This window comes from Polypterus senegalus, chromosome 5 (genome assembly GCF_016835505.1).
Source record: "Polypterus senegalus isolate Bchr_013 chromosome 5, ASM1683550v1, whole genome shotgun sequence".
NCBI classification, from domain to species: domain Eukaryota; kingdom Metazoa; phylum Chordata; class Cladistia; order Polypteriformes; family Polypteridae; genus Polypterus; species Polypterus senegalus.
Window position 1 is genome coordinate 146557616 of NC_053158.1, and position 19483 is coordinate 146577098.

The window sequence follows — 19483 nt, forward strand, 5'->3', positions numbered from 1 at the left end:
CCGCAAACCTGAGAAAAGCTGAAGTTGAGCATCCCATCAAATTCAACGTGGCCGCTCCCCAGGAATTTACTTGAATGTGTTCAAACACAGCAATGAAACTGCTATGTCAGCCACACAATCACAGAGACCTTTAATAAGAACGCCTGTGTGTGAAGATCAATCGGTAGACACGTGAATGATGAAGAACACAAGTCAGAAACTCCAGTCTTCAAAACACTTCACAAGGTCAGCCTGTTTAAAAATACACGAGAACTGATGTACTTGGAAATTAGGCAGCCATCATCCAACTGAGGCCAGGAGAAAACAGTTAGGCCATTCTTGGTCAGAGGACCCTTTAAAGTTTATTTTGACCAGGGCCGCTGCATGTGGCCAATTCTTATGCATCCAGACCACACCACTTACCTTATATATCAGTGTTGCTCACCCTTTACCATGCCACAACACAATTTTGCCTTTTTAAATTCAATGATGACCCACAAGCAGCAATTGCAAACTGCCATCTTGGTGAAATGTTCAAGTTCACTTAGCAATGGGGAAACTTCACATGGCACTCCACTGTAACACACTCGTAAAGCAACAGCAACCCAGCGGCAGCACAACGCAGCGGTCGAGAAGCTCTCCCTGCCTCACATGGACCCAGTGTGCAGCCGCCGAGACTCCAAGATCAGTTTATGTTAAACTACCCCATACCGACAGTTACTGGTGACCCACAGAGCATCAACTGCAATGACCTGTACACTTTGTGACTAATAAATGTCCAAATGAAGCCGTAAGTTGGCACATGACTGTAAGCTGTTTTGCCCATTCTGGTACCTGGTACAGTCACTGCACTTTGAAGCACTAAATTAATTTTATTCCAGTATTAACAAATGGAGCAGCTCATTTCATCACTGGAATAGATTAACCAAATAGCCACATCGCACATTCCTATATGTGTTAGTGCTAGGTGTGTGAAGTTATCCTCGCGCCTCCTCCAATTGCATAACCCGGTTAGAAAACGTATTTGATGCACTCGAGAAAATGAATGCAAAAACCTCAATTTCGTTATCAGGACTGTGTAGGACATATTATTAAAAATGAATAATCTCGCCATCATTTCATCTCCACTAACAAACTTACGAAAAGTTAAACAATTTTAATTTTAGTCTGATTGGTCCTAATATTTTCCTCTCAAGGCATGCACAAATCTGTTTTTGAAATACCTTCATAATGGGATAAAGGTGACGGTAACAAAAGCATACTATCTATATATATTTAGGTTTTTTTTTTTTTTTTAAATAATAATAAGCACAATTCCCACAATTGTGTGCTGAAATTCTCCTGCCTAGAACATAACATAAAGCACTTTACAGACAAGACCTTTGCGGTTTTCCTTTTTGAGCCATTTATATATGCTGTTTAACTCACTTTTTTCTACGATTATTGATTCAGAGTAATCTACTTGCACTCACACACAAGTACAGTAGTAACTCTCTGGTAGCATTACATTTTTTAGAATTTTAGTAGCAACATATCGGTTCTTGTGACACCCCTAGTTCTCAGTCACCTGAAGTGGCAATGATGTCATCATATTACCAGGAATATCAAAGTCACTCAGTCAGAACTGTTAAACAGAAACTACAAAGAACGTGACCATCAGACTTCAGCCAAATGACAGAAAGAGTTTATTTTCTACACAAAATATTACAAATATACATACATCTTTACATTAATTTTATACATATCCTACCCAGTAAATAATTGTGTACATATTAAATCTTAAAAATAAAAAAAAAATCAGTTCATTCTGGACTTTTTCATAATTAAAATATCTCCAGACCCCTTTCGTTTGCGAGTTGTTGTGGATTTGCTGGACTCTCCTCCAATCTGTATGAACTCCTGAGCTTCTGGAAGAAAGTAGTTTTCTACAGGTGGCACCGGATCCTTAAAAATAAAAAAAAAAATCAAGAGTGTGGCTGATGGGAACGCAGTCAGGCTGACATCACCATAGAAACACCTTTCGTTAGTCTGAAATGTGCAGCTGGTTTGTATGTTAGAAAAGCTGCACCTTCTAATTAACTTTACACATCAGCATGAACTGTAGACATGGGATTTTATATGCTGGCAGTGGTGTGAATTAACATAACAGAATTTGCTTTAATTCAAAGGCAGATATGCCCATCTAAGATACATTAATTGCATTCAATTTTAAAGTACCGTGAAACAGTTTTAAAATATGTTGTAACCACCATTTGACTCTTACATGACTTGTAAATAAACAAAATGAGATTTAATCATCTGCAACATGCAGACTGATGAAAACCCAACACACACTTGCACTCAAAGTACTCAGAGAATGCAAGTGAGCCCTGATCACAACTCACAGGTGTGTTTTTAATATTAACTGCTGCACCAATTTATGTACAAGTCTACCATTTAAGCTTCCACACTTCCCTATTTTCTCTATTATGAAATGATTCAAGGCACACAAAGCTTCACACTGAGATTCTTTGTTTTTTAAAATAACTAGAGGCTTCGCTCACCCACCCCGGGTTTAGTTTACCGGATATACAAATTAAAGAGATTGCTATTTTCATGGGAATTGTTACATATGCATTATTTTCACTTTTACTTTAAAAAGCTTTCATAAAAACAATACTTGTCCTTTATTTCCAGCCCTGGGTGTGGTTAAATCTTTCTTGCAGGATGTATAACGCTGCTCGTGTTGTGAAGGGGGGGCTGAACACATGGTAAGGAGATGCCGTCAGATCATCTGCTGTCTTCCTGCAGCTGCTGGCGAGCTGTGTGTTCTTTTTGTCGCACTGCACGTCGACCATTTCAAAGCCTGTACAGCAGCTGTCATATTGCCACTTCACGTCTCTGCTGCTCGCATTGTGAAATGGGGGTGGGTGCTGCACGCATGCTAAGGAGAAGCGGTCGGATCATCTGCTGGCTTCTTGCTGCCAGCAAGCTGCATGTTCTGCTTGTTGTTGTTTTAAGAGCTGGGAGCAAATGATGTCTGTCTGCCAAAAGCATTCCAACAACTGTTTGGTTAGATGTCCGTGAACCTATTTTAAATGTTGTCTCATGTGAAATTAAATTGTCTCTCGCAGGACGTCAAATTGTCCTCCGAGAAGATCACGTCTCATCTCCCAAGTCTCTCTCCCAGGATTTTTTTTTTATAATAGAGAGATAAAGTCAAGATGATTTTGTTTTTGATATCATGGTGTCCTTTTCTCTCCAGCTCTGAGAACTGCCTTGGTCTCAAACTATAAATCAAGTGTGGTCTGAGATTTAGCCCTGGTGAGCCTTTTTGTGAGCAGACAGAACGACCAAACTTTATTTGTCCACGGGGGAAATTGGAGTTAATTTTATAACCAGGTAAAAATTCAAATATAAAAAAACAGGTCTGGATCACAGAATGCTGTGTGTAATTCTGGAGGATTCATACCTGTCAATTTTCGAAAGCTCATATCCCCTAAAGAATACACCTCTCCCCCTTATCCATTTGTCACAAGCCCCATCTTTATTTCAAAAAGGCAACTAAAAGAGGCTTTACTTTCCTGTTCATTATTGTTACAAATTTTCCAGAAGTGAACAAAACATACAACATTGGCTATTTTACTTTACTTATTTTAATTTTACTATCAAAGAACAGTGCATGAGCAAAATAATGGAAACACACAGGTGAAGCTTCAGCATTTCAGTATAATGTAGAAACTGAAGGAGACCAGGTTCTCTCATCTTTTTAATGGCCTGAGTTTGATGCCTTTATTTTTTGGGATGTCCCCATACTAAAGTCCATAAGCAAAATAATGCAGATGGGTTTGTGGGGGAAAAAAGGCACATCCCAAATGCTTCAGTCAGAACCTGCCCTATTTCTGCTTATTTTAATAGCAAACTAATTTCTGCAGCTGGGTCTGCCCTAATTTAACAACGGCTAATTCTGCCCTCAAATCATAAAAAGTGGTTTGTATAGCACCATTAGGAAAATTAGTTTATAATATTTTATTGAATCACAGTGACGACTTTTTTGAGTAGAAAGTTTCAGAATGGCTTGAGCAAGACGAGTTTCCCCAGTATGAATCACGACTAGGTAAAAATCAACTACTGGCAATACAAATACATTAAATTGCACCAAGGAGGCCTGTATTCAAGTGGGTTGGAACATCATGAAGGTCATTCACTAAGCTGCCATCATAACTATGTTGTCAAACTAAATGAAACTCCCAAGGTTATGGGTACTCACCTGCATAAGAAAGTCAGCAATATACTCTGGCTTAAGACAGCTTACTTTATGTTCAACAGCTTCAGCCACAATAGCCATGGGATCATCTGGCTTCATCTTACTAAAATCAGCAAAAAGATGTGTAGCCTCTTTACACAATGAAGGTGAGTACGTGGGAAACACCTAATAATATATACAAATTTAACAAAAAAAGTTAATTATAATATCCCAAAAGTACTGAGCCAGACATTTTACATTTACTAAATATGAATGAGTAGGTAGTTTCTTACTTTCTACAATGAGAAATTGGAGAGATATTATTTAGTCCATACTCAATTTATAAAATTTCCAAGCAAACCTTTCAATTTCAGTTTTGATAGTCTGATTCTTTAAATGTTAAAGACAGACATTGTAAAGCTATTCAGATGGTTGAGTGATTGTTACAAAATAACCCAACCATCTAAAAAGTTATTCTTCAGGCATCAAACTATTGCCATGACAAACACCAACAATATTTTGGCCAGCATGCAACTGCTCTGACCTCTCTTATGATGCAGGGGAAGTTCCTCCTTTACAGGTGAGAATCAAACCAGTTCTGAACAGAGACTCTTCAAGACCTGTCTAATGGGCACTACATTGATGTAAGCCAGCTTAATACAAAGTGGTAATCAGTTGAGAGTTTTGCTGTGTGCAACTCCAAGTCACAATAATGCATCCCTCTTGTCCACTAGAATAAATTCCAACTATACATCATCCAAGCAGGGGTTTCAGAGAATCCTTACTCCTATTCTGGGACTCTCTAAATGTCATCTGTCAATCTTAAACATAGATACGTTCTTGATACTGCTTAACTGTTTATAGCCGATGAGATAGAAGTGATATCATTAGGCATCTCCAAGAAAACCTGAAATAGCTGTGAAATTTTATGGATAACAGAAGTTATTTCCTACAGTTGCACCTTTGTCAACAATCTGTCACATGCTCCTAAGAAAAGTGTCCCACCTTCCACAAAACTGGATAAGAGAAGTAAGAAAGGAAAATAATTACCTTGGCTCCACCAGACTGCAGAAGTCGCCTGAATCCTGCTTCTTTGGCTTGATCAACAATTAAAATAACCTTCCAGCCACTAAAGGCTCCCTATTAGATAAAAAAAAAAAGAATTTTTTTTTAATGGGCAGGAAAAAAACATTGATTTTCTGAACAAATTTTATCCAATTTCTTTTTTTAGTTCATGAAGAACAGCAGCCCCAGCACATCAAAAGCTGAAGCAAGGCAAGAAACCAGCTTGAACTGCGTGCCAGTCCCTGCAGGACACACCTTCTTAAATCCCACTCCATTTGCCCCCAAGTACAAATTTCAAGTCATCAATTAACCTCATATACAGACAAGTTTGGGATTTGGGAGCTGTGAGGCAGAAAAGTTAAAAATGGTTATTCATAAAATGCTTCAATACCTCTCCATTACTTCCATTAATGTTTTTGCTTTGGAGGCACTTTCTCCATCGCATTGCAGCAAGTGCCAGTCTCCTCTGCTGAATATTGATTCCAGAGAGGGCATCAAGTATACAGCTGCTACCCCACTCATAGTCATTCTCCTGTGAATTAGAAAAAGGAAAACAAACTGGAAAAGGAGCGGGAGATTGTATGGATTTTATTTAAAGTTCAGAAGAAACTGTGAAAAATTCAAAACGGGGAATTCATGGTCATTGAAGCCACTGATGTTGCTTACTTAATCATGAGCAATTATGCTTTTTTCACTTTATTATAAAGAAAAAATGTGGTAAATGACATCATGCTCAGCATATGAAGGAAAACTAACTTAAGCCTCTGTAATTTGTATGCCAGAAAGACAGATCACTCCTATTACAACAGATAAACAATACTTAAGGCACTCTTTCCAGTTATTGAAAGGGATAGTCAGACAGAAGCCAATGTAGGACATTCATTTCCTAAAACAATCATAAGTCAGAAGACATTATCCTCTCACCTCAATAAAATGTCCTACTGCTCTACAGGCCTCCAGGTATGACCGATGCAAAATCCACTTCCCTGCTGCCATTGCAGCCAGGTACTTCTCATTCCTCATTGGTTGACCCACAATAATGTGGGTACAACTTGGATCAAAGCATTGCTTTTCTAACACAATTCCTCCTGTAACATGAAACAGCAGCAAAACAAAACATGAAATACAAGCTGAAATTTCATTCTACAATGAGCTATAATGAAAAGTCAAAAACCATTCAGTGGAAAAATGCAATATTGTAAGATAAATCCCACTGACCACAAAGTCCAAGCTCATGTTTTATGATTAAAAGTAGGATCTGATGGGACTCACTTGAATACTGCCAAAAAGAGTATTTTAACATTCAACCAATTCAACAATTTGTATAGCTATTACGAATGTATTTGTGAAAACCATGATAGGTTTCTTTTATTTATATTCTGGATCACAAAGATAATTTTTTGCAGATAAGAAACACAATAAATATTTAGTTGATAATGTAAAACTCGACTCTTATTTTCCTATATATGACCATGTACAAACACAGATTTAACTCTGCTGCTAATTCTTTTATGAGATGATTTAAAAAAAAAAAAAACTTCTTGAAATTTTAAGTCTAAGTGATACAAAATGGCACATAACTATTTGAGGCTGCATCAAACACCAATAATAATAATAAAAAAAAAAATATTCAGGCTATATAATAACAACAGTCAACATAGCATTTATGATAATTGCACTAAATGGAGTACATGACCATATTAAAGATGGTAAGTTTATGTGGTAAGGACGTGTTATGTGGAAAAAGGTCAAAACATGGGATATTATAACTACAATCAATATTTTTGGTACATGCTAAGTTATTGACCAACTTGATGTTTCCTATGCTAAACTGACGGCGAATACATTGAAATGGTGTACCAGTATTATGTTCTGACAGCTGTGCAAATAAGTAAATGTTCACCTATTAGACAAAAAAGTCGCATTTATACAAGTAAACTATTTACTGTGTAACAACGGTGTTCTTTGGCTTTCAGTCCACTTTTATGATATTATAGGGCTAACAAATGAAACTGATGCAAAAAAATCCTTTAAAAAAGTTTCATGATTATTAAAAAGCCATCAAAGTCCTCAATTTCCCTAAACCCTAAAAATATTTCTGTTTTTGTGCATACATAAAATTAATTATTAAATAAATTTCAAGAGATACCAAGTTCTTCAATTAGATGACAGTAACTAATCCTTTCTTGTGGATTGAGAGAAGAAAGTTGAAACCTTGGCTGAAAAAGTTCTTCTTCTTGATTCTCTTCTTCTGTCTAAAAGGATAAGACAGTGAATACCAAAAATATCCAAAGATACACATTTGCACTTCACCACCGCATTATGAAATATCACCCATACATTCAGAAATAGTTGGACTAATGTTTAAATAATGTTCCTAAGTTACTGCATATTTCCAGGGACTAACAAACTAAGCATTAAAGCGTTTATTGGCTATTTAGCAATAAATGTAAAATGATAATGTTGAAAAAAAAAAAACGTTTTAAGCAACTAAAAGAAAAAGAAAAAGGTCCTCCTATATAGAGATTTTTTTTTGTTACAGTATCAGTACTATAACAAACAATTTCATTTTTGGTGAAATACATATTGTCTCCTCTCTGATTAAAATTACGTATGTTGAGGCATTTCTTAGGTAGAAATAGTAATATTTTCCACACTCATTTCACATTATAATGATGAACCACTCCCCCCACTTATATATTAAGCTTCCCGAGTGATATGAAAATTCTTTTACCACCAGATCCTAATATAAAAGTTGGAAGCCTATTAAAAGTAACTTCCTACCTGATCCTTTGGCTGTGGAGCAACAGGAGGATTTGCTAGAGGAAATGCAATACTGGGAGCCTGTGGAGTAAGGGGAACATGCTCTTTTGAGATTGATCCATCAAGCTCCTCAGTTTGAGCCTTTGCAGCTTTATTTTCTGTCTCATTCTGATCAGAGACTTCTGGGAATTAAACAAATTAAAAATGTATATATTAAAGAGAACTCCAATATCACTCGGCAAGAAATAGCAAGAAACAGAACACTTGCAAAACTTACTTAATGACTGATTTATAAAATTTCTTATAAAAACACAGATTGGCCCTTTATGGTTTATGATTCACAGATCCACCAGTGTGTGGGTTTGGCAACAATAATTAAATGGAAATTATTTACAATTACAATTACACCCACTGGATTACAGTTTTCTCTGGCTTTACGTTCTTGTCCTGTGCCAGCTTGTTTATGTAATTTTATCTACAGTACGATACAAAAATCTTCGCCTGGGAGTGCTCCCAACTTCAAAAAATCTTATATACATCAGCATAAGGGTAGGACATAACTTCACATAACTCCTGAGAGGCTGTTCACAGGGAATATCATTTCATAACTACACAACCATCATCTGCTACACTGGACTTCACGGTGTTTATTTTTTTGTTGAAGTTCTTTTGTATCTGTAAAATGATAATTTTTGTCATTTACTACTACAAAATTACACATTTATTATAACAGGTTACATTTTGTAAAAAGTTACAGCTCACTAAAGAACTTCTGAACTATGCATTTTGTCTGGGGGACATGTGATTTTCTTGTGCAGTGATCATTCTATCCTGCATTTCTCATAACTTTTTGTACCTTACAGTAATCACAATCATGGGCCCAAAACATATTCAAGAATTTTCATATTCGCAGGATTCTTGCACCAGTAACCTCACAAATTGCAAGGGATTACTATAATGTGCTTAAATTAAAATGCCACTGCATTTGATGTTCAATAGACTTTATGCTCCCATTTTGGAATTTCAGAAATAAACTTGCAAACCAAAAAACACACATGCCTTTAGTATACTCAAAATCAACTTTTCTTGTCTTTTCTGGTCCAAACTACAAAGTGCACCAGTGTGGATTTTTATACTCAATTCTCACTGACATATTCTTTTTCTTTATTAACTAATTAATTAATTTTTTCTTTTTTTAAAAAAAAAGTTAAGATCGCCACTACACCTTAACCTTAATATAAAGTAATTGCCCCAAAAAGGAAGGACTTTTAAAAATAAAAATCAATTTAACTTTTTTTAAAAAACAACATAGAATGGAATAGGACTTGTTAGCATCCTAAGAGTTCGGGACAACAAAGACTGGGAAAAGGAAAGACTTTGGCTGCTTGATGAAGACGTCTGTGCAGGGGTGGAGGAAACCTGCACCTGCAGTATGGTTGGGATGTGACAGCAAGGGCCGTGGACTCAATGGGAGCAGGTAATGGACCAGAAGATCTTGTGGTCAAAGTTGTGGAAAGTTAAGCCACACCAGAATAAATTCCTATCCAGTCAGATATGATGTCCTCCCCAGCCCAACTAATCTCTTCTCCTGGGGACTGACAGAAACCCCTGCATGCCTACTGTGCCAGGGAAGAGGATCCCTGGAACCTATTTTAAGTTGTTGCCCAGAAGCTCTGAGAGGGGCATTATTAATGGCACCACGACCAGGTGCCAAGGGTTATCGTAGAGGCCATCAGCATAGGGATCTCTCTTAGAAAGCACCAACAACAAATAAAGCACAATATTAACCTGGGAAGACAGCTGAAATTTCCAGAAACCATCTCTGTGACTATGCTCTGGCCTGACATGGTTCTTGTGCCACAAGTATCAAGGCAGATGGGCCCGCAGGAATTGATTGTGCCCTGGGAAGACCAGATGGGAGTGGCATTCAAGAGGAAGAGAGCTAAGTACGAGGAGCTCGCAGGTGAATGCTGAAACAGGGGATGAAGTCCCTCTGCTAACCTTTTGAGGCCTGCTGAGGATTTGCAGGCCAGTCACTATGTAGGGCCCTCTAGGAGTTGGGGATCAGGGGACTGCACAATAAGAAAGCCATCAGGAACATCACTGATGCTGCTGAGAAAGCATCAAGATGACAGTGGATCATAAGGAGCGATCTGTGGACCATATAAGCTACTTAGACACAAGTCAGGGGCTAAATCACCCCTGGCTGGGTCACTTGGGTGAGGGTGGATAATGTTGAAAGACCAGAAACACCCAATGATCCCAGGTTACATCACTGATGATGCATTTAGGTTGCATTGTAAGGTGTGTGTTGAATAAATGAAGGTGTAATAATGTTTCAATGTTACTGCATATCAAGTAAAATAAACACTATGATGAAAGGCATAAGTCATTACAAGAATGGACACCTGAATTTAAAATATGCCTTCAAATAATTATGAGAGAAAGAAACACAGTCAGAAATACAAATTCAAGCATCTTACGAATTTCAGCCAACTCAGAATCTGTCAGCAAGTCTTTATACTGATGGAGATCATCTTCCGGTTTCAGGAGAGGCATAGGCTCGGAATGCTGGGATGGGCTACCAGGCCACTGTAGGTTGTTGGCTAATCTTGCTCTCTCTTCTCTGGCTGTAGGGTCATCCCAAATAATCTGCTCATTCTGTGATGGCTCTGTATTTTCCAAGACAGTCTGACGAGATTGTCTACCAAAAGAATTCCATAAATAAATACAAATCACTTTAAATATGTAACTTAGGAGGAACCACAAATTTTAGAAAACGTTGGTACATACAGACAACATGCCAACTCAAGAACTAGTCACTTTACTTCCCTCTATCAACTCATTGTGTACCCCTGAGTAAGAAACACAAATAACTGTCCTACTCATTTGTGAACCGTAACTATATCCATTTTATGACCCCACCACCCTCCAAACCACACCCTTACATTATACATTTACAAAGTGTGAGGGATGAGCCCAACAGCATCACAGAAGATGGTTAAAACACAACATACAGGACATGTACAAGAAGATACGCCTTAAGAAAGCACATTCCATCTACACAGATTTACAGTAAAACTCGCTGGCACCTTCCTGTTACCCAGCGCTGAATGCTTCAATACCAACTCATTCAACTTCTACCCACAGTTTACAAAAATATTCACTCCATACACTTACCCATTTGACCAGTGAGCAAGACTTTGATGGGGGAAGCGCTTGCAATACAGTCCTTAATGGAGATTTAACTTTACTGTCTTTTTGTGACGTAATCTGCCTTATAGATGTTATGTTAATATCTAGTATCTATTTTTCATGCAGGTTTAGTTATTTATTGTTTTTATTGATATGTTTAGAAATGCAACGGTCTAGTGTTGTTCTGTTAAGTACTGTATTGCCAATCATCTTCTCTGAAAGTGAGATTTTACTTTCCCAAAAAAATTCATTGCGTAAGGTAATTGTATAACAAAGAGGTGAACTGGATTATACTTAGTGATGAACAGTATTTTTCTTAAAACAGGTGATGTTCAGATATCCTGATATAATTCTAAAAGCTGGAACCTCTGTATCGAAATCCATTTGATTTGTATAGCGAAATATTAAAATACATATCAAGTGCCATTACAGGAAACAAAAACAAAAACACTTACATACATAATAGCGTACCTTAAAGCTTCCAAAACCCTACTGCGACCATTTAAACTAGATCGGCTCACACTGTCTGGAGTTCGTGATGAATTATCCACAGAAGTCAAAGCCAGAGAAGAACGACGACCCTTGGGCAAAGTTGTTGCAGACATTATCTCCTGAAGTTGTCGTTGGAGATTCTCTCGTATCTCTAATGCTTCTGTAAGATCTGCAGAAAGTCTAGCAATAATAAGACTTTTTGTCTTATAACTTCATTATATAAATATAAGTTTAAATAATTTCATTTCACCCTAAAAGCAAGAACCAAGTAAAAAAAAAAAAAAAAAAACTATTTCTCCAAAGTTTAGTAAGTTATATACAATTTTCATATAGAAAGCCAAAAAGTAACTTTATTAGGAACATCTATAGTACAGCAAAACTGACCATTGTTTGTCATTAAAATAGCTTTTTTCCCCCATGGGTAAAAGGCACAAAGATCTGCAGAAGATGCAACACAGTGTTGCTGACTTGTTTCAAAATCTAGTGTAGTCTACATTTTCTAAAAGCCTTCCCATCTTATCTCACAGATGATCAACTGGGTTGATAACAAGTGATTGGTGGTGCCGCTACACTACATGAATTCACTATTGTTTCCTGAACAACTCCAAGACTATCCTAGCCTTGTACCATGTAATATTACAGGTAAAATTCCGTTACAACGAACTCCCAGGGACCTAAAAAATATTTTGTTGTAATGAAAATTTTGTTGTAATGAGATTCTGTATTTGTTACTATAATGCTTTCTTTAACTTGCGCCAAGGCATTTGCAATCATTTCAATAGCTTCTTTCGCGTTAATTTTAATCTCTTCCTGCCTACAAGTTATGCTGATGAGAATTTTTCTCAGCATTTCCTTGCAATAATACACTATCAGGGTGTGAATGATGCCCAAATCCAATGGCTGAAGCACTGCTGTGCAATTAGGTGGGAGGAATTCAATGCAAACATTATCTAAATGTGGAAGAATGTTGTGGGCAGCACAGGAGCCGAATCATCCTTTTCTTCTTCATATTGTGAGGTTTCTGAACTCTTTTGAAATTCTTGCTACAGATGTGTTTGAAACGCTGTTAGAAGAAGACCTAAAGAAAGCGGATGTCATGTCAATAGCTGTAAACGAGCCCACAGGCAAAACTGATGAGACACAATTGCGCATTTACAGTACAGCGATCCCTCGCTATATCACGATTGGACTTTCACGGCTTCACTCCATCGCGGATTTTAAATGTAAGCGTATCTACATATATATAACGGATTTTTCGCTGGTTTGCGGATTTCTGCGGACAATGGGTCTTTTAATTTATGGTACATGCTTCCTCAGTTTGTTTGCCCAGTTGATTTCATACAAGGGATGCTACTGGCGGATGGCTTAGAAGCTACCCAATTAGAGCATGTATTACGTATTAACTAAAACTCCTCAATGATATACGATATGCTTCCTGCGCTGTGCTTGATTGTTTGCTTTTCTCTGTCTCTCTCACTCTCTGACATTCTCTGCGCCTGACGGAGGGGGTGTGAGCGGAGGGGCTGTTTGCACAGAGGCTGTTTGCCTAGAGGATACGGACATACTTAAAAGCCCAAAAGCATGTATTGATTTTTTGCTTTTCTCTCACGTGCTCTCTCTCTCTCTGACATTCTCTGCTCCTGACACGCATTCCTTTGAAGAGAATATATATTTGCATTCTTTTAATTATGAGAAAGAACTGTCATCTCTGTCTTATCATGGAGCACAGTTTAAACTTTTGACTAAAGGGTGTTATTTCATGTCTAGAGGGCTCTAATAATGTTAACAGTGTGGGAGAGTTTATAAGGGCTTAAAATATATAAAAATAACCATACAAACATATGGTTTCTACTTCGCGGATTTTCATCTATCGCAGGGGGTTCTGGAACGCAACCCCGCGATTGAGGAGGGATTACTGTATATCCATTCTTTTGACGGCAAATGGTTGAGAGGAACTACTGAGGTAGTCTGAGAAACTTCCAGCTCTTTTCAAAGACAATGCTCTGGAAATGAAGCATGTGTGCATGCTTGTGACAGATGGGGCTCTAATCATGGCAGGAAAAGTGAGTGATTTGGTAACACATTGGTCCACTGTTGCACTTCAGATGACATCCTTACACTGCACTGTGTATCAGACGGTGATGTGTGCAAAATAATAATGGACAGCATGATGGCTACAATTAATTTTATTCACTCCACATCAAACCTCCAACACTGTTATTCAACATGTTCTTATTAGAAATGTCTGCCGAGTACGACAACCTGCTTTTGCACAATGACATCAGGTGGCTGTCCAAAGGCAAAGCACTGAAGAGATTCTGTGATCTCAAAGAGGAGATCATAACTTTCCTCTGCAGCAGAAAGCAAAAAAAGGGGATAAACACACTTGAATTGCATACTGGACAACAACTTCATGGCCGATGGATGTCTACTTTCTGATCGATATATTCAAACACCTGATTGACCTAAATGTGGGACTACAAGGCAGAGACAAAACTTGTCAAACTTGTGGAACAGATGCACACATTCTAAGTCAAAATGGACTTTTTCGTGACTGACTTGAGCACAGGCTGAATGTCGCATTTTGCAATGCTCCGCAAATGAAGTTCATCTCCAGCACAAATCATGGATGTGATGACAGATTTCTTTGTAAAGCTAAAAAAGAAATTTGCTGGTCGACTACATGGATTTGCTCTGTCTACAGAGATGATGAGCAGAGTGGTCTGTTCCATTGATGATGGGAAATTCATACTTGAACTTGTTGACATGCAGTCATCTGTAACCATGGCATATGAGCTTTGAACTTACAGGCCTGTAAAGTTTTGGACTGATCAGTTCCCTAATGTTAGGAAAGTGGCAATCATCGTGCTTAGTATGTTTGGATCATCATACATGTGTGAATCAAGCTTTTCACATATGAACTGAGAAAAAAAAAATGTGATTCTCATTGCTCCCTAACTGACAGTACTCTTCACCAATGCCTTCAGACTGCATTGCCATCTTACAAGCCAAAAGACACTGCTCTTGTTCAAAAAAGGAAATGTCACTTCTCCCGCTAAGAAAGTCAGCAAGGTAACTGCAGACTACATTTCAACATAATGAGGGATGGGCAAAAAAGCCATTCCTAATCACATATACTGATTTAAAATGAATCTATGTTCACTTGGTGCGCAGTACACATATTCATGTGTGTTACTTACTATTAAAACTTATGTGTTTCTTATTCTGGGAAAAGCACTTTGTGATGTGCCTGGGTCATACAGTGGAAATAAAGTCTACACATCCCTGCTAAAATCACAGATTTTGTGTAATAAAAAAAATAAACCAAGATAGATCCCGTCAGAACTTATTCCTTCATCCAAAAACCTGGTTGCATTAGTGTGTACACCCCTTAAACTAATACTTAGTTGAAGCACCTTTCGATTTTATTACTACACTCAGTCTTTTTTGGGTAAGAGTCTGTATGACACATCTGGACTTGCCAATTTTTGTCTAATCCTCCTCACAAAAAACATCCACATCTGTCAAAGTACAAGGGCATCTCCTGTGCAAAGCTCTTTTCAGGTCACCCCACAGATTTTTCAATTGGATTAAGGTCTGGGCTCTGGCTGGGCCATTCCAGAACATTGGTCCTCATTGGTTGAAGTTATTACTTTGTTGATTTTGATGTATGGTTTGGGTTATTGTCATGTTGAAAGGTGAAGTTCCTCATCATCTTCGGCTTCCTAGCAGATGATGATGGTTTTGTACCAAAATAGACCGATACTTGGAGCTATTCATGATTCCACTGACCTTCACTAAAGCACCAGTTCCAGCTGAAGAAAAATAACTCCAAGGCATGATGCTGCCTTCACCATGTTTCACTGTGGGTATGGAGTTCTATTCTGTTATTTTTGCACCAAACATACATTTTGTAATTATGGCCAAATAACGATATGGCAATGTTTATCGGAGCTTGGATGCTTATCTTTGTGAGAAAAAGCTTCTGTCTTGCCACCCTACCCCAAAACCCAGTCATATGAAGAATATGACCGATTGTTACCACATGTAGGGAGTAACCAGTACTTGCCCAGAAATCCTGCTGCTCCTTTAACGAGGTACACAATCACAATACTGTACAAGGTCAATCTGCAATCAGTATATGGTTTAGGATTAGTGATACAGTGCTGTCAAAAATACTTGCACTTCCCGATTTCCTTTATTACTGCAAATTTTTTACACTGATGTGTTCAATTAGTTGACCCAATTTATTCCTTTAACTGAGTTGATTTAACTTGAGACAGTTTTGATTAATTGAAATTCCTTGTAAATTTTTACATTTGTTTTTACTGCAAAGCATAATGTCAAAAGAGAATGCAATATGATGTTACACACGAGTAAGAAAGAATGCAGGCTTTTTCCTTAATCTATTGCAATTTTCCCAGTGCTCATAATGAGCTGTTGCTTATACCAGTTTATATGCTGGAGGTCTTAAATATATGCTTTTCCTGAGTACTACGGAATCCTCACTAATGCTAAAACCTTAATCTCAAATCTTAGAATATTATGCTTTGACTTCAAGCTGACAACATTTTTTTAAAAGCTAAAAAGTATTCATATTATCAGTGTCAGGTCACTGACCTATTTCACATATTTGCCTAACCCAAATGAGAGTTCATGCAGCATTTCATTGTTTGCATGTAACATTATATATTATTATCCTACCTCCTTTGTCCAGATTTAAATTGTTGGTTTTCTTATTAAGTTGCTTATGAATGTCTTCACTGCTTCCAATATTCTTATTTATGCCCTCATCTTCCAAAGGGATTACAAGCAACTAAAATGAATAAAATCCTTTTGTTAGGCATCATGTATATCAAATGAACGCTATGAAAACATCAGGAATAATTAAACAAATAATTCAGCTTGAAAAGCCCTACAGAAGCGAATTATCACCTCTTGTTTCATTTTTACAAAAAAAGTGCCTCATTTTACAGTTATGATTAGGGCTGGGTATTAGCACTGGTATCCCAATTCAATTTGATTTTTACTCTATTGTATTAGGATACACTGATATACCTGAAGTGGTGACTTTTTTTTCATTTTTTTTTTTTTTTTTTTAAAGAGATTAACCATGTATGGAGAACATTGATGTAATATAATAAATTTCAGAAAAATGTTATTGGAAGGCTATCTACACAGTTACTTCAAGTATTGCATCATAAATGTCATTCCATGCTTATGCATATTTCATGATTAGTAATAAACAGAATTTGCAAGATGTGGAACAAAATATCATTGTTAAAAAAAATTCACAGCACTATCAAAATTTACCATAATTTAACTAACATATGCATCACCACATTATTTTAGGTCTCAGGTCTTTATTAGGCTGTTAGGGCTACGGCTCCTTCATACTCATCATTAGGAAACCTTAAATGATGCAAATTGCAAAGCTGTATCAATTCTCTGAGTCCTCAAACCTTGTTCTAACAATCAGCAGCCATAGACTCCTCTAAGCAGCTGCCTAACGCTCTAAAAAATAGGAACAGGATAATCATTACGAGAGCCCTACAAATTGACCGCCAGCAGGCCACTGGTGTGAACGTCTCTGAACAAACAATCAGAGACAGACTTCATGAGGTCGGCCTGAGGGTCCAACATCCTCTAGTGGGCCCTGTGATCACTGCCTAGCATCGTGGAACTCGACTGGCATTTGCCATAGAACACCATACTTGGCAGGTCCACTACTGGCACCCTGTGCTTTTCAAAGATGAGAGCAGGTTCACCCTGAGCACATGAGACAGACGTGAAAGGGTCTGGAGAAGCCATGGAGAACACTATGCTGCCTGGAACATCGTTCAGCATGACCGGTTTGGTAGTGGGTCAGTGATGGTCTGTGCAGTCATGTCCATGGAGTGACGCACAGACCTCTACAGGCTAGACACCGGCACCATGACTGCCATTAGGTATCGGGATGAAATCCTTGGACACATTTTTAGACACTATGCTGGTGCAGTGGGTCCTGGGTTCCTTCTGGTGCACAACAATACCCGGCCTCATGTGGCGAGAGTATGTAGGCAGTTGCTGGAGGATGAAGGAATTGATACCATTGACTGGTCCCCAAGCTCGCCTGATCTAAATCCAATAGAACACCTCTGGGACATTATGTTTCAGTCCATCCAATGTAGCCAGGTTGCAACTCAGACTGTCCAGAAGCTCAGTGAAGTCATGGTCCAGATCTGGGAGGAGATCCCCTAGGACACAATCTGTTGTGTCATTAGGAGCATGTCCTGATGTTGTCAGGCGTGCATACAAGCACGTGGGGACCATACAAACTAGCGGGTATGATTTTGAGTTGCTGCAATGAAATTTCGGCAAAATGGACTAGCCTGCTGCATCAGTTTTTCACTTTGATTTTCGGAGTATATTTGAATTCAGCCATCTGTAGGTTGATAATTATCATTTCCATCAAATGATGTGGCTACCGTCCTTTCATTCCTAATACATTACCCACTCCACATCAGTATAGATATCCGGCATGATTTTTTTTTCCACATTGAGATCTGATGTGTTTTCAAAGTTTTCCTTCAATTATTTTGAGCAGTTACACAAGCTGTGTAAGCCCTTGCTGTAAAAAGCCCAGGGTCCTTGAAAATATTGAAATCATCAGGAAAAAAAACAACAAAAAACCAAAATGTAGAGATGTCAGGTAATTGAAAGGAACTACTCTTGGCGACTCTCTCCTAGGAGGATTCGATTTGCTGATGTGCTTGCCTCAAATCTGTATTAGCAGCTAAGTCTTTCTTCTGAGGTTTCATTTTGCTGATGTGGCTGGCCTTGCATCTGTCATTAGCGGCTAAGCAAGTTTATTTACTCGGTGGTGGAGCCCTTACCCCGACTCCATCTCTCACATCTGGGCTGCACAGACATACCACACACACACACTTCCACATGTAGACATTTATATATAAGATGTATAAAACAACATGCATATTTGAATCATATACTCCACATTACAGCACTATACTTATTGTGAAATATTTATTTTTTGTTTTTTGAGTAGAAAGAATACGCTTTTATAGAACTCATCTTTGGTCATTTGCAGTATTTAATTTCATGCTGCTTCTTCTCCGTTAGTTTTGTCAGGTTGCCTCTTATTATACTATCATCATAATTGAAGGTTTAAAAAACATTTTTCATTTGAATGGTTGCATAAATAAGCAAAACTTTCGCTACTGGGCTGAAACCAAACCTCGTGAACTTCATCAGAGACCCCTGCACAGTGTGTGTAACAGTTTGGTGTGCCTTTGCAGAATTTGGCATTGTAGGTCCTTACATTTGTGGTTGGGTTAATGGATGAGCAACGGTCACCATCAATTCAGAACATTACATTTAAATGCAGGACAACTTTTTGCAGCCCCAACTGGGAAAAATTGATGTGGTAAATACCTGGTTTCAATAGTATGGAGCAACAGCTCATATGGCACGGAGATCCTTGTAAGTTTTGCAGGAGATGTTTCCAGGGAAGCTGATCTCCCCGCATGGTGATGTCAGGTGGCCTTCATGTTCGCCTGATCTCGCTCTGTGTGATTTCTTCTTATGGGGCTATCTGAAGTCAAAGGTATACACATACCTATCTCGAAAACTTGAAGCTCTCAGACATTATTCGCCAATGAATCATGTGAGCATTCAAAAATCATCTTAAAGAGTGTGTCACTAATGAAGGCCACCACCTTGAAGACATCATTTTTAAAAATCTATTTTGTATACCCTTTCTTGTGT

The 19483-nt window shown here is 38.0% G+C and overlaps 1 protein-coding gene across 3 annotated transcripts in view; it reads right to left on the reverse strand.

Moving 5' to 3' along the window:
* Nucleotides 1–1647: 1647 nt before the first annotated feature.
* topbp1 (DNA topoisomerase II binding protein 1) overlaps nt 1648–19483 on the reverse strand; it is a 91806-nt gene continuing 73970 nt past the window's right edge. For 2 of the 3 annotated variants that reach the window (XM_039753461.1, XM_039753463.1), the window contains 10 exons: nt 16424–16535; nt 11699–11888; nt 10516–10736; nt 8054–8214; nt 7419–7524; nt 6194–6357; nt 5661–5801; nt 5255–5344; nt 4229–4390; nt 1648–1923 (listed from right to left, as the gene is read on the reverse strand). In XM_039753461.1, coding sequence (XP_039609395.1) covers nt 1777–1923; nt 4229–4390; nt 5255–5344; nt 5661–5801; nt 6194–6357; nt 7419–7524; nt 8054–8214; nt 10516–10736; nt 11699–11888; nt 16424–16535 — 1494 coding nt within the window. In that variant the 3' untranslated portion in view covers nt 1648–1776. The remainder of the gene's footprint in view (nt 1924–4228; nt 4391–5254; nt 5345–5660; nt 5802–6193; nt 6358–7418; nt 7525–8053; nt 8215–10515; nt 10737–11698; nt 11889–16423; nt 16536–19483) is intronic. The other variant, XM_039753462.1, reaches the window with a different exon arrangement.